This window comes from Nomia melanderi, chromosome 12 (assembly GCF_051020985.1).
Source record: "Nomia melanderi isolate GNS246 chromosome 12, iyNomMela1, whole genome shotgun sequence".
NCBI classification, from domain to species: domain Eukaryota; kingdom Metazoa; phylum Arthropoda; class Insecta; order Hymenoptera; family Halictidae; genus Nomia; species Nomia melanderi.
The window spans coordinates 9679315-9695722 of record NC_135010.1 but is presented as its reverse complement, the minus strand read 5'-3'; the positions used below and the strand labels follow the sequence as shown (position 1 = coordinate 9695722).

General features: G+C 47.5%; 1 protein-coding gene and 1 long non-coding RNA gene across 2 annotated transcripts in view; one reads left to right on the top strand and one right to left on the bottom strand.

The window, feature by feature from the left end:
* Positions 1-14034, bottom strand: part of LOC143175151 (uncharacterized) — a 168639-nt gene extending 154605 nt beyond the window's left edge. Inside the window, exon 1 of the long non-coding RNA XR_012999826.1 lies at positions 13920-14034. This is a non-coding gene — a long non-coding RNA (uncharacterized LOC143175151). The remainder of the gene's footprint in view (positions 1-13919) is intronic.
* On the top strand, positions 214-4682 carry LOC143175158 (uncharacterized). Its single transcript, XM_076372788.1, has 3 exons — positions 214-413; positions 3321-3391; positions 3999-4682. Exons 1-3 carry the CDS (start codon positions 214-216, stop codon positions 4088-4090), a joined length of 363 nt encoding a protein of 120 aa, XP_076228903.1. The 3' UTR covers positions 4091-4682.
* Positions 14035-16408: the final 2374 nt, after the last annotated feature.

The following is a 16408-nucleotide window of genomic DNA, read 5'->3' as shown; positions in this document are numbered from 1 at the left end:
TGTTTTCGGTTCTAAATCAACAATACCATGGCTGTCCGCAGAAACGGGCAACCATATTCAAATGAAAATACACCCTAAACTACTGTTCATCCCCACAAACGATTCGACTCTTTCCACCCACAAACCCTAAGTCACTCTCCAACCTCTTGAATCTTCGATTAACGAACTAATTCGCAAGGAACATACTAGAACAGAACACTCCGCGTAGAAATCATGAACAAATCGAGTATCATCGAGCAAGGTGTCGTCCTAATAGCACCGCGGCAGCCTCGAGTACCGGAGTTTACGACGACAAACGATAACGACGAGATTAAAGTCCGCGTCCGTGGAAGTAGCCGCGAGCTAACGAGCGTCGTTCGCGAAACGAGCAGCGTCGTCGTGAGAACGGTCCGCGAAAAAGTTCCGCGACAAAGGTACACAGGAACAACCGTAGTAACGAAACAGGGCGTGCTTCGTCCCGATTATTACCGTGGCCGGTGCAGCACAGAGGCGGCGCGTTCGCGAATCGTCGTTCCGTGCTGCTGCGCTGCTACGCGCGGCGCATCGATCGCACTTATTTGCATGTGCACGTGGCGCATAATTAATCACCGGGCCCGGCTCGGCCGGACGCGGCGCGCGATTGTGTCTAATTGATAATATAATACGCCGGCAATCGCGGCCACTTTGTGACGGGGCGAGGGACATTCATAACATCGCGACAAGTTGATGCGTCGTCATCACCCGAAATTGTATACCGCGGAACAGCGGGGCGGGATTGGGACGGCGGGGGGGTGGATGAAAATTCTCACCTGGACTCTTGCCGCGATCAATCCGACCGAATTAATGATCGACGAGCTCCGGCCGTCGCCATCATTTCGGCGATTGAACGTCCGGCCGATGTCGCGACCAATCCGATGGAACACACCTCGCGTGTACCGGGTGAGCCGAAAGTGATTTTTCGCAATCAATAGCGGCGATTGTTTATGCGGCCGTTTCCTACGAGCGAGGCGCGGTGTTGCCCTCCGGCTGACGTTGTAATTACATTTGCGCCGGCCGGGTTCCACGGCCGTTTCCTCGCGGAACAACCGCCGCGATCGATCCATCGGAATTATTTTACAAACGACCCACGCTGCCGCCGCCTCTATCCTCGTCTTCGTCTCTCTCCTGCTAACCGACCGGTAACCCGGCAAACAAAAACGGGAAGCGACGCCCGATACCCCGAGTCATTATTAATTTTCCGACCCGGTTCAATTAAATCGCCGGCGTCTCGCCAGGGGAAAAAGTTAGCCGGCGCGACTTCGGGCTCCGTGTTCTGCTCCGGTTTGCTCCACTCCGCTCGCCGTTCTTTCTCTCTTTCTGCTTCGTCCTCTTCTCGCTCCGTTCCGGCTGCGCCCGTACCTACACAACCCGTTCGTCCGTTCGCGCAGCGGTTTCTCCTTTTCTTCCATTCGCGGCCACCTTTCGTTTTTCTACCGGCGCATCTGGCGCTTTACGGCTCGTAGTTTATTGCGGACGGGGCTCCAGGTTTTTGCGCGATTGATCGAAGGGCGGCTTGAATTTTAGACCGTCCACCCGGCCTCGCGACTGATGAGACACTGTTACGCTTTTTGCGCGATATACTCCCCTACGATCGGGCCTGAGACGGCAGTTCATCAAGATTCTATCATCGCGATCGTATGTTATCCGTTCGCTTTAGCGATACATTAGCGATCGTTCTTTCGAGCGGCTTTTCGTCGACTCTTCGGGAGGCTCGAAGTGTAGCAGATATATTGAACTGGGGATCGACGTAATATCCCTCTCAATCTTATCGCTATTATCGTTTATGAAAGGAGACTAGAATTATTTCTTCATCAGTTTCTAAAACATTGTTCCAAGTTTGCGTTGAGAAAGATCCTTCTATTTCATAGAACTATTCCTGCTGGTAATATCAATTGGATATCAACTTAACAAAGAATTCCAAAGAATTTCAATCAGTGAGCTCACGAAAATAGTAATAAATCAACTCGTATGAAACAATAGCGTGCCTAAATAATATCTCCTTCAATCCACTACCAAATCTCCAAGAAGTAATTCCAACAAACAGTGAATCTAAACAAGCCTCCAAATAAATGAAAAAATGCAATCAGCGAAGTCTTACCATTAATATTTCCAAGCCATTCAAACGCTCGTGCGCGATAAAAGAGGGCAGGTCTCGATCGAAGCATCGCTGGTTCCAATTCCCGTCGAAGCCTCGTATCAATTTGTCTCCCGCTCGCGAGGAGTGAACGACGTAACGAAAAAGGCGAAGCGACGCGCCGCCATATTCGTTCACCAGGGCGTAAGGAGGTTCAAGTAACCGGAATCTTCAGCGCGGACATTTCCGGGCCGGGGGAGTCGCGATCCCGACGCGCCCGCAGCTTTTTCCTTGATCCAGACAGCCCGGGGATCGCCGCGTCTAGACGCGACAACCGCGTGGAAACGAGGAAACGCGTTCTGACGCGGGACGCCGCCCGGGAGGCTGGGGCGGGCGGTTCAGGGCACAACCAAGCGGAAGTTTAAATGCATTTCTAAAAGCGCGTCCGACGAGAAGGGGGCGAGGCTGTCGCCCGCGTACCCGGCTGATCTAAAAGAGGATCGGGGACTCCTGAAACGTATAGTATTAAGGAAAATGGAGGAGCGGCGCGATCGGTTGACGAGGGTCTGAAAAGGACCTGCCTCCCCGAGGACTGTCTATTCAAGATCAAGGACAATCCTCGAGATTTGTAATATTTCTAGTATTCGCGTTCGCTGGAATATTCAATGCAGAGCCTGGGGATACGAACATACTGTTTTTTAATCAGTTAACTGTTTTTGTTGAGTTTACTTATGAAGAAATGTTAAAGTACTGTGTTATGTCGAGTACAATCGTTGAAACAGCTGTAAGTTAGCTTTCAAGAGACATTTCATGTATACACTTTTCAAAGAGGTTGTAACAGTTAATTGGTTAAATGGTTATCTTAAAATAAGAGAGTGTACTTGTAAGTGTATAAAGAATTAGTTGGATTATATTTTTTGAAGGATCTTGAGAAGTTACTTCGTGGAACTTTGATTAGATAGATGTGATGGTTTTGTTAAATTATTGAATGTATTTCGAGGATTGATTTTTGGACCTGTATTTGGGTAATTGTCAACGATTGATCGCTATAATTCGTCGATTATAAGTCGAAATCTATTCGAAAGACGACAAAGTACATCTGTCGATATACTGCTTGCCAAAAGCAGAAGTTTCAGTGGGCAGTTACATCAGCTTTGTCTTCTTGAAAATATGTTCGGTGAATTTTTCTCAGCGTGATTTACAGAACGTATCGCTTTCTCTGTTTCAGATGTGAACTGTTGCCAGAAGTATTATCGATTCGCATTACGTATGAAGTAATTGGAAATCGCAGTGAGCAAGGTGAGTGGCTATTGGATTCGAATTTTTCTATCGAGATCGCGCGGAACTTCCGGTCGAGTATCGTTCGCGCGGAGCTTCGAGTATTTCGCGTGTGATTTTGTCGCGTCGGTGGCCCGCGCACGAAAAACATAAATATTTCGGGGCAGCGAGATCAAAGGGACGAGATAGCACGGGTTCCCGATATTTTCTTGCGCTTCAGAGGCGGGAACTCGGAGTGACTCGACTCCTTTAGCGTTCTCTCTTTGACGGCGCAACACTCGCTCTTCTATTAATTTCTTGGAACTAAACCGTTGATAACTTTCAATTTGTTAACTCTTTGCGCTCGAGAGGAGCTTGTCAGTTGTTACTTTATTCTGATACGGCAACATTATAAAGTTTGATATTTAATATCAAGCTTCGTATAATTAATAATTGAAACTTCGAAAGCAAACGATCTTCTCAGTTTACATGCGACTCCTCGTTAAGTTTCCGAAAATGTCGCCTATGGATCAGAAAATGTTGAGTATTTTCAGTGAAAAATCTCTAGAGCGCAAAGATTTAAAGAACGCGTCGTCGACAACGATGAGCACGATCGGATTCTAAAATTCTCCTCGATTTTCTGTTGCAGGATTCCCAGCTGCCGCGACGTTTCTCTCTACTTATTATCAAGAAGTATTTCTTACTATCGCAATGTACTCCGTAACACGGTGTCCAAACTAAAGTAAACGGTTATTCGTATTTTTGAGAATCGTGATAGCTTCGTAGTGTGCAAATGTAATTAGGGCAAAAAAAAAAAAACTAAGAAGGACGACAAAAGAAAACGAAAACACAGAAAAAAACAGGCGAGGCGGGGGTGAACGAAAGGAACGGGGGGGAAAGGAAAATGGAGAGCGACGAAAAATGATTACCCGTGAAGCGTGAACGAAGGGGGCGGGAAAAAAGAGGATGCGACACGCGCACAGAGATATACACACACGCTCGAGACACCTCATACACAGCGTGCACGCGCGCGCGGACACACAGGACAACACACCGAGCATACTACCTTTATTAACTCGTAATTGCAACGAAGTAACAAGTTTTCTCTCTTTCTACTCGACACGATAGTTTAATCCAATGGTCGACTATTAAAGAATTGCGGAACGATTGAATTTTGAACGGGGAGGCCTCGCCACCCTGGGCGGATAGATCGTCCCTTGTTTCATCGGACGGAGGTTATCCACTGTACATAGCGAGAGTTTTGTATATTTGTAAAATAGATAGGGCATTTTATTATAAACAATAAAGTTATTTATATATATTTTAATCACAACACGGCGAACGATCTTTTCTTCTTTTTTTTGCCCCGACGTCATTCACCCAACAGGGATCGATGCTGCAGCCGGCGACCGGTCACGCGGAGGAACGGACTCACGTGCCGTGCGCCAATGAATGAAACCGAAAAAAGTGAAAAAAAGGAGGGAGAGAGGGGAAATTTCTATCGATACGGTACGTATAAAAATTATTCCCGAGAAAATCGACTCCGGATATTTATACAAATTCGCAATTTTACAGAGTACGAGCCTGGCTCGTATTGTCGCGCGCTTCATTGTATTCTGAATATTGAAATTCCCCGCACGTATTTTTTTCTTGTTTCCTATAAATCTAACTATCGAAATTGATTGATTGCTGCCCTTTGTGTGACGCGAAGTGCCGCGTAAAAATTTCGCGGGTCTTGCGCTACCCGAAATTCTATTGTCAAGTATTGCTTTTCACTTTTTAGTTCGTATTAGATTCTTAGATGATCCGATTATACTTCGAATTGCATTATTTTCCGGCGACCAGAAAATATCGTGCACGAAATACGCGTACACGGACGGAAGCGTGCAGCTTCATGGAATAACATAGAAATTCCTTTATGACATAATCATCGAAGAAATATAAAACAAGGAATCATTAATGGATTTTTGTACTCCGGTTAAGTGCTGTTTCATCTCCACAGTAGAGTATTTTCAATGAAACGTCCCTCCTTCACTCGAGGAACACTTTACCCTTTTAAACTCGCAGCACGCTTCAAACTTTCGAGTAGCGTTAAATGTATAATAAATATCCGCAGTCCGGTGAAAACTAGAGTTCACAGTAAATTGCTCAAAAAGGAAACACCGCGGCAACGCGTTCAGCTCGTCTCTCCAACGGTTGTCCGCCATTTCGCGGAATTCAACGTAATTATCGCTGGACACACCAAGAGCAAGGCAGTTTTCATCGGAGCAAATTGTCATGTGGTCAGCGACTATTTGTTTGTTCCAAAATTTCCACTGCATTATTAATCCCCGTCCAGCGGCGGCGGCGGCGACGGCGGAGAAAGGGGTGGCAGGCCGCGCGGCAATGTCCATTACATTAACTTGATTGAGAAATATCAGGCAACAAGTGCGCGTATTACCGTATCGGCAAATGAAATTCGTATCACGTTCACGTCAACACCATTCTCCGAGTGTTTTTTAGGTTTCCCCCATGCCACCGGCGCGGCGGCCGTTATCGACGGTGATTCCTCCGTCGCGTCGGGTCCAGGAAAAATAATTATTTTCCGATGCCGGTGACGCGTGATTTGGAAACAATTATCGAGTCGAAAACGTTTCGGCGAGTGACGTTTCGAAAACGCTCGAAAACAAAACCCGGCGGAAGGGAGGGCGCCGCGCGACACGGCGCGACGGTTAGTTTCCAAGGAAACATTTGCACGTAAATTGTCATGAAAATTTCATTTCTCCGCCAATTATACAATGCGTTCGCCGCACTTCAATCGTCCTCCCTCGTTATTCGATTGAAGCCCCGCACGCGCGCCCCGTTAAAACGAAGTCACACTCTTGCCGGGCGACGGCTAATTACTCGGTGCGCCGGCTCGCGCGCATAAACTCGCGGTACAACCACGTCTAAAAAGCAAACCCGAGTAGAAGTCGTCCCCCCCCCCCCCCGGCTGCTGGCTTCGTCGATTCGACGATGTCGGATGAACCTAGACCCGGCGCGGTGTCTGCGTGTTCTTCTTCAACTATTCTCATAATTTCTAATTACGTCGGCATGTTGCGCTGTATCTTCGCGAGAGATTCCAAACGACTCGCGAAATATTCTTTGTTCTCCGTGGACGTTCGCGAACAGCTCGTTCCGCGATCGCTAATTACAACATCAACTTCATAACTCTTTAACTGGAACTTTGTATCTCCAATTTCCTGGTACGCTGTAGAACCTTGCTTCCCCTGGACAACCTATTGCCTTTGTAGTCTATAAATAACATATCATTCCCCTGTATCTCTTAAAAAACTAGCAATATAGCTTTCAAATTCGATGTTAGAAAGCTTTACGACCTTCTCCCCGCATCGTCAAGCACCGAAATTCGCGTTGAACGGTATCATTCATCGTTACAAAAAGGAAAGAAGAATAAAAGTGAAACGACCCGACCACTTTGTCAGGGTAAACAGCGGCCGCGACTTCGTCGAATTCCGTTCCCGAGGTTGAGCGGCGCGCGCGAGGGGCGTTCCCTTGAAATATAGGTTAATATATCTCCGTGAGTCGGGCTGAATCGCTGCTCGCACGTATCGCGGGCTATCTTTTATGGCGTCCGCCGTCTCTCGCGCGCTCCGCGCACTTGCCACATGTCATAAAGGGTAGTTCTTGGGGCGCAGTAATTACACGGGCTTTGCTGAAAGCTGCTTGCACATCCGTAAAGGCAGCCCGGGCTGCAGGGTCCCACTTTTATAATTATTCGCCGTGGACCCGCGACTCGGAAAATTACGAGAAGTCGCCGGAGTGCATCGCGCCGGCCGTAATAACAGGTCCCGCCGGGAAACCTTGTTACGCTTAATTCTTTGTCCTCCCTCCCCGACGCCGCCCGGTCACCGACGATGGCCCTTCAACCCTCCTAACGATCGAATTATATTTATAATTACGGGATTCCGCTCCCGGGATCCCGTCAGAAACGCCTGGAGCAATTAGACTGCCTCTTGTTCGAATTACCTTAACCTTTGGCCGACCGTTCGGCGTTCCGCGCAGCCGGCGGCCATTTCGACGTAACAATACCGAGCGAAAGAAGTATCGCGGCATCTCCTTCGTCCCTTTCCTCATTATTCCCTGTCACGTTATCCGATGGGATCCGAACGAACGTCAATTACAAAGATTCCATCCCTCGTCGCAGAGCGGATCCACGAGATCCTCGAACAGTAGAATAAAGACGACTGTTGAATCTTTCACCGTTTTCCTCCGTGGAACGTCGCGATGTAGATTCAAAGCGACTCGTAACATTCGTACGTCTGCTGTTTCGCGGGAACGGCCTCGGACTTCTTTTCAGTTACATCCCCGAGTAGCGAAATATTAATTTTTCTGTAGGGTAGCAGCCGGTTGGCGCATTTCTACAGCGAATTTTACGGCAGTTGAAAAATCCTGCCGCGCCGCGGAATTCGTAACGCGAGCATAATTCGTTCCCCCCGGAGGTTGGCTCTCGTTTTCCGTCAGCTCCACTTTTGGTTGCCATTTGTGTCGCGCAATAGAGTGCGCTGCTCCTGACAGCACTTCACTTCCCCTGCGCCCGTTTTGTCCCGCAGCGCGCGCGGCTCTGACAATGAGACACGGGGCTTGGCGATATGAATGAATCCTTCCCCGGCCCCTCGGCTACATCGCCCCCGGGCTGCAAGTGCGGATCGTCCGCCCCCGACCCCACAGCGTGCACACATCCGATTCCAGGCCGAAATCATTCCAGCTCCGCCTCTCCCTCGCTCTCTATCCGTTTCGCTTTCTATCTAGCTCGGACCACTCGTGGACCGCTCTTATTTCCGCCAACGAAGTCAAAAGTTCTCGAGCTTCGCCCGGCACTTGGAGGGCGTCGATCGCTGCCTCCTGATCCGAGCTGCGCCCGTTTATTCTAGCTCTTCCGATAAACGGCGCCCTTTGGCCAGGCACCCTTTCGACGCCGTTTAACGTTGAAGGAGATCGATGATCGCTGATGGGAGTTGAAAAGATTGGACGGGGCGGTGTGCATATTTTATTGCTCGGAATTGATCGACGATAGAAAGTAAACGACGCTCGGGGCTCTCGTTTACGAGGAACTCGAAATATTTCGCTGTTGACGATTGCGTTTGAAGGAACAGCGCCTTTTCTCGCAAACGAAGAAATCGTAAGTATGCAAAGTACTATTTCTACTTCTTCCTAGATATATGCTAATCCTCGGTTATCAGAGTAACTTCTAAAGTTAGCTATTTAGATAATGAATGTTCCTAGAGAAAAAGCTGATTTCAGACTCTACTTTTATTTTCCCATATAGATTCGCATGCTGTCAATTATACAACCTCTTCAGAAATATTCCTTACAGTTTTTAGTTTAGTCTCTGATACCAACTTCGAAGATACACGGAAGAACCTTTACTTCCCGACGGTTTTAAGTATCAACCTCACGGGGATGCCTGAACTGCGCACTGCCGTACAGACACACAGGATCCCCGCTTCCAATTGCGAGCGTTATTGTTCCCCGGCCTTTATCGTCTTTTCAGAATATTCGAGGCTAAGCAGACGTTAAATACGCGCCCATCGGAAAGCAATATCCTCGCGAGGGGATTGTCTGTGGTAGAGCAATTACGATTGCGGGGGCGGATCCACTTCAGAATCGAACAATAATCTGTAGTCGAGTGATCCTTCATCCGCCGCATTACACGACTGCTTTGCCCCAGTGTTCCCCGCGGCGAACCGCGCACTTGTCGATGGTTAATACCGAAGAAAACATTCGAGCACCGGGAATAACAGTGGACGCGGGTCTCTCTCTCTCTCTCTCTCTTCTCTCTCCCTCTCTCTTTTCATCTCTCCCTCTTCCGCCATAAATTCAGCAGCTCGTATCAGACCCGTATCCGAATCACAATAGCACTTGTATTATCCAAATATCGTGGATATCCATATGAAGCGGTATAAAGCCGATAGCCTTCATTATCCGTATAACACGGGCTACCCAGTTACACCGGGAACGCCGTTCGAACGTACCATTGCATACCTGAAGGATCCCTATCGGTACGAACTATTTCACCCTCTTCATTGTTTGAAAACCGATCGCAAGATGGCCGACGCCGATTCACTCGTTCAGCAACAGTTGTCCGCGCGAATCGCGTAGTTACAATGGCCGCACGATTGAATTGATTTTAACTGTAACTACACTTTTAACCCTTCCGTTACGAGTGTTTGAATATTTCAATTCGAACATTTGAACTTGAATAAGAACACTAGATAGTACGCGAATGGAAGTGAAAAGTTCACCGAAGTAAAGATTCTTCGAGTACTTATAACCTCTGCAGAATTATTTTATTTCACCTTCAAATTACCGTAGCAGTTCGCAAAAAAGACATTTCTTATAATGCCAGTTCCACTTAACCTTATAAAAATGCATTCTCTGCATACTCGAAAATCTTCTTCAATATCCTCCAAAATCCTCCATAACTTTCTCATAATACTTTCCCCAGCTACACCCAGAAAGCATGAAATATTATCGTTCCAAAGATACCAACGAAGAATCGTAGATCCGTTGCGAGAGCACTCGATCCATGGAAACTCGCGGCGGAAGAATTAACGCGACGATCGCGGTCCGTTCCGCGAGTGTCCGGCGACCCTCGTACATTACCATGTAATATAAGAGGACGTGTCGCGCGACGAAATTTATACGGTTATTTGTCCCATGGTAGGTGTACGCGTCCGGTCGAATGGACTCTGCGACTGGTCTATAATATATCTTCCCTTCTCCGCCTTTCCTTCCCTTCGTATCGTGCGTCAAGGTCCGGCCGGGTTTCACCCATACACACGAGCCGTGATACAGATAACAAGGCAGTCATTCTTTCTTATTTCCAACGAGGCGCGGCCGCGAACGCTGATTTATTTCTGTGTCCAGTGCTGCCCTATGATACACGCCGGCCACGGTGGCCCATTAACGGCGCCCAGACCGCGACCTTGATGGCCACGCCAAAAGAAACCCTGAGGGAAACTTTTCTGAACGACTACCGGAGGGCTATAGAGTTTTTACGGCGTATCCACATACGTCGACGTTAAGGTTACCGAAGAGAAACACGTTAACGCAGTTATCGTTCGAGACTAAGCACGCGAAGGAACTGATCTGCTTTACGATAAGATGTACTCCGCTGGATTGCGCGCTTGCGGAATTCGAGGATACACGTGTAATTAACGGAAATTAATACCTGCGGCATTCTTGTTTCGTTCTTTCACGAGATACTCCCCGATTCGCGAGGAAAATATTTGAACCCCTTGCAGTGAAGACTCTCGGTATACTTGATTTGATATAGTGAAATTATGAAATCTTGTATGTAATATTAAGCTTTGATAATAATAGTTGGATCTGATAATTTATGTATGTTTCCGCAACATTTAGTTTTAAAGGATGTAGTCCGTATCTCAGCAGAAAATCTTGAATGTTTCTAGCGAGAAATTTCCGAGTGCAAAGGGTTATTATGAAGATCTTTGATTTGATTATCTCTCTGATTCAGATAAATACTCAAAAACAGTAGCAAAAATTTTTGCAGATTCCAAACTAGAGGCTCAACTATAATATTCCGTTGAAAAACACGAGTTGAAGGAGATTCGCCGAATCAAGTTACGGTTGAACACGCATAATTAATTAGAGCAATGTGTATCGTTTCGTTCTCGATCCGACTGTGGCACGATACACACCGAACAAACATAGACACCGAGTCCCAAAGCAGGCGCAACTTGTCCCCAGTTGTTTGCCTACCCACTCCGGAAATTTTCGCGCGCTTTACCCGAAAGTCAAACAAGCTTCGAGAATCGAATCGACCTTCCGGTTCGCGTGTCGTGCCAGCCGCTCTTTGCTGCGAGTCGCAGGAATGGCTCACGTGAAACTGACACGAGGAACGACACGTGAGCCGCGCGTTTTTCATCGAGAACCGTCGCCGACACCTTAACGAGTACGATATTTGCGACATTCTCCGCACCGCGGCTTCGATTCAACTCGATCTTGGCTCGCGTGACCGTTAGCGCTTTTATCGCGGAAAATTGCCGGTGCAACGTAAGTACCCGATTGTCACGTGAGTCGCTCCTGCCTTACGCACTGGGGGGTCTCCTATTCCGCGGAATCGGAAAAATCAATTTCCTTTTGCGTTCTTTAAATCACCGTATCATAAAATATAAAGCAATTTCGTATAATTTGCTAAATTGCAGAAGTTGGGGGGGGCTCGAAGAATTTAGCCTTAAAGAGGACACATTACTACACTTGCTGATGATATGGCATGCGACTGGATGTGCGTGCTAGTCGTGTATTATATGGGTTAAATTAATTGCACATGTATGGGAAAATTTCAGGATGTAGTAATCGCTTGATTCTCGATATTAAAAGATTTTAAAGATCGCTCGGCAGAAGATATGTATCTTGGGTAAGACCATAAGAGGTTTACCAATATTTTCGCATGGTTCTAAGTTTTTCAACCGCAAACAGCGTTGATCAGAAAATTCCTGTTTATATATTTCAATCCGGTAGACATGGATGTCTTTGGTAATTGGACCGCCCCTCGAGTGAAATTTTAATTAAGAACCTGTTCCTACGCGGTGAACTTGCTCGATAGGAAGGTGTAACACGCGTCTTAATGACGTTTTGTCGCTGTGTTGCAATCTAAATTGGAAATAAAGAGAGACTGGACACAATAACGAATCGGTAAGAGTCGGATACGAAATTTGTTGCTCGCAATGGATCACGAGAGAATGTTTGTTCTTTTTGTATCCGTATCGTTCCAATCTCCATCCGGCGATTTTCACTTGGAACACACGAAAAGAAGAAAAAAACTGGCGAAGTTTGAATATTCCCCGACGTCGCGCGTTCGCCATCGCGAATGCACGAACTTCGACAATTTCCTTCTTGTAGCCGGCGTGAAAATTGAGTGTTAAAAATTCTGCGGTAATATTTAGTTCTACTTGGCGCGACCACGATGGAAAAAAGTCTAACTAGACTTCCGAGAGCTCGTACATGCACATTAAAGGGTTCACAGGTGATCTTGAGCTCGTGCACGTGTGGTTAAAAATATTTCTATGAGCTTATCTATTATCCTATTATCCCTTCTGATTTTTATTACAACGTTTGCCTGAATATTTCCAAATAAGTATAATAAATACTAATCGATGTTACTATTACTCTGAAACAACGAATTATATCTTTAATTCTGTCATCCGTTGTTTATTCTTTTTCAATTTGACCAATCACTATTTAGTCATTATAAACGGTTGAATGAAAAGAACCAGTCATAATAAACTAATGCAAACTATTAGAGAAACTGCACACACGAACGTTTCCCTTTACCTGTATACTTCGCAAATTACTTGAAATATAATTTCATAGATACATATTTCGTATGTCAGACACACATTTAAATTGAAAAAATAAATTGATGCAGGTATATTTTTATTTCGATGCAAATCGTTCAAACATTCTTCCTTCCGTCGGCTTTAATTATCGCCGCGTGGCGTGTCGGATTCCGCACTTCTGCGCAACCACCGCCTCCTAATTAAGTTAATTTCCAGCGGGCCCTGTCGGGGCCTGGCCCGTTCACGCGAGACCGGACGAATTCGCCGGCGGATCGCTAAAAACGAGCGTTCCGCGGCTTTCGCGGCGCGGCGTCCAATTAAACAGGCCGGCCACGAAAAATAGTAATTGTCTTGTCCGGTGCCGCAGCAAAAACAAGGCCCCGAGCCGGCGGAATCGCCCAGGCCAAGGCCGGGGCCCGATGTTTTTCCTCGCGGACGATTTAATCGCGACCGAGGGAACGCACCCCGGCGAGGGACGCACGCGAGCGCCGTGATTCTAACGATCCGCACGCTCGGATCCGCAATAATGGCAGCGCAAGGCGCGACTTAACCTCGATTAACAGAAAAAGAGGCTGACAAGGATAATCATCGGCTTCTATTCGCCTACCGACGCACGCACGCTTCTGCACGAGGTATACGACATCAAGCGGACAGAAAATGGCGGAGGAAAATGGGACAGAGAGGGCATAAACTCTTCCGAAGGACGAGGCGCGGGGACATAATTTTCTTTGTGCCTGAGTATTCCGGAGATCGAAAATTCTTTGAAAAATTGGGTAGATGGAAAATTCTCGACGAAGGAAGATTCTTTAGAATTGTGTTACCTTGCGCGATACGCTTACTACGATTACTGTTGCATCAAATAGAAGGGATTTCCTTCTACCGTAACAGCGATATGAATATTAACTGTTTAGAAGTAATTAGATGTTTCCCTATTCTCGACTCTTGTACATTCTTTCGTCTGATCGTTAGAAAGATTACATTGTTCAAATTTATACGAGTAATTACCTTCCGTCGGCTCATTTGAAAAGGCCCGTCGTTGCGGAATTTCGAATTCCTCTTGCAGCGTACACGGGACACTTTATTACCAACTGGTAAACTTTGAAAAGTAACTTTGCAAGGTGCGGGGCGCGCCCCGCCCCGTCGGAGTTCCATTAAAAAAGAAGCATCGCGCAATATCCTGCCACAGTGTGCGACAAGAAAATTAACGGCGTCGTAATACAGTCACTTACCAGCGGCCACGGCGGAGTCAATTCGCACCGGATTGGGTTAAGCGGACTCGTTACGATCCTGGCCGCGCCATTACGATTCTCCCAGATCCTGTAATTCCGCGGCGGCGCGGAATGGGTTTTTCGTGGCGGTCGCCCGGCGATCGTTTCGTGGAACGTCCTGTACAGAAAAAAGAAAACCGTGATGCACGCGAGCGCATACGCGGGGTGTCAGCGAACCGATGCAGCGGTGGCGCAGAATCCCAGAATTCCGGGTGAAAAGGTAACCTGAAAGCCGAAAATAAAAGTTTCCACGCATTTATTTTCGGCTCTGCGCGGTGCATTCCGAAAAGTTAGTGATTTCGATAAGAGCGCGTTATTGTCGGATCACAGATCTTTCTTAAACTTGTTAGATTTGTATGCACTGATCCATAGGAATAGTGCTCTTGAAGCTATCAGCCGTCTCCGTTAGAAAAAATGAAAATATAATTTCCGTAACTGATTTTGCTGGCGAACTTCTATCCACGTCGACTTCGAATAAACACTAACAGAATATTCGTTGCACTCTATCCAAACGAAGCTACGGAAATGTTAACTATAATTATACCGAAGTAGAAGCGACGAGTCACGACTCCAATTCCAATTCAGCATCCATCAAGCGTACGAATAAGATTATCCACGAAATAAAAAAGGAAACTATCCCATTCGCCCGACACATTTTTAGTCAAATTGTACGCTGTCCGTTCCTCGGCAATTCAGCGCACACGTACTACATACACCAGTCGGGAGGTCGTTGCCGTTCGAAGGGCAGCCCTGAAACACGTCGAAAATAATTGAGCCGAACGGCCTTACTTCCAGTTTGTTACACTTGCCATCGCTCGCCGTGGCTGCAGACAGTTGTTGCTCGCGGACCGTGCCGTCGTAAAGGCGACCGCGCCGAGGAAAAAGCGTCGACAAGGTGGAGCACCGAGGGGGTTACAGGGGAGAAGGCAACCACGGCGGCCGCGAGGAGCGGAGGGCGAACGGGGCTGGAGAGGACGCGTTTTGCTCGAGTCGCTTTCTCGGGCAACGAGGGAACCGTGCTCCTCCGGACATTAAGGAAGAGCGCAGGAATTCCGAAAGTTTGTTAGTTTGTCCGGGGAGAAAAATGCACGCTATCAGCGACCGCCGTTCTCTGTATTAGCAGTGCTCGCGGAGGATCTCCACCTCGCCTGGGAAACGCTTCTCTCTCCCTCCGCTTTCCCTTCCGCCCCCGCGCGCATCGGAGAACTTTGATCCGCGCCTCGTCGCAACTAATGGACAAGCTTGTAAATACTCGAACTCGACCACAAAGCTTTAAGCCCTTCCGAGGGAAGAGCACGCGGGTTTCAACCTCCGGATCCCGAGGTCGCGTTCTATCCGATTTGCGTTTCTTCCCTGATCCACGCTGTTTTGATCTCTGACTCGGCCGGCGGAGCGCACCAACCCCGAATTTAATCCTTGGACAGAATAGGTACGAGATCAACGGGAACGGGCTCTGCTCCGGTTTTAGGGGTTTTTGGTTTGCTGAAATTTACAGGGTGAAGCCTCGTCTGGGAAACTACTGGCAAGTGCCATTTGGAAGATTATTAACGTAACGGTTTGCTTGACGAAATTTCGAAGTTCATTCTTTTGAGTTGGAATACCAAGTGTTTGATGGAAGTTCGTTATTATAGTATCTCCTCGAACAAGAATATAGAAATATATCTGAAGAACTGCAAGTGCAACAGATACACAGACGAATTGAAATTTCATGAAACAGAAGCTCCCTCCAAAATATCTCGAGAATACGAAGGAACCTTTCGCGTGATCCAAACGCTTTCCCAAATTAGCATACATCCGTCAAAAGCGTCGTTCCAAATGCTTCAAAAAGACACAACGCATCGTTCCTCCGTGAAGCACTCCCGCGAAGTGTTCTTCATCGTGAAGTTTGAAATCCCATCATAAGGAGGAACATCTTTCTCGAAAGAATCCCTGTTGCCCGGGCGAGAGGAGAGATCGCAGAGATAGAAACCGGTAGCGGCTCGTGTTCTGATATAAACATTTCCGCGTGTTCCCGCGTATTAGGGGCGGACACGAGGGTGCTAGAGAACGCGGGGCCGCGGATTTCCGAGCAGGAGGAGGATGTAAAGGAGCAGTTTTTCGAAATTTCTCGCGAACCGTATCCGAGGCTGGCTCTCACAGTTCCCAGCAGCGGTCTATTCGGAGCGCGGCACGCCACTCGAATTCCGGCGTGCACGTCTTTCCGGCGGGGCCTCTCCTCTTCCTCGCTTCCGCGTTATCTCCGACGTCCTTGTCGGGCAAGCGTACCGCGAAAGTGCCTCGGAAAACCGACTCCCTCCGGTTCTCTCCCGAAGGAAAGAAGGAAATAAAGGAAGGAGTCTCGGAGCCAGCTAAAATAATTTATTCCGTTAAGAAAAACGGACGTCGACGTGCTTCGCGAAAAACATTTCGTATATTAAGGGTAAGAGGGAGAGAGAGAGAGAAAGAGAGAG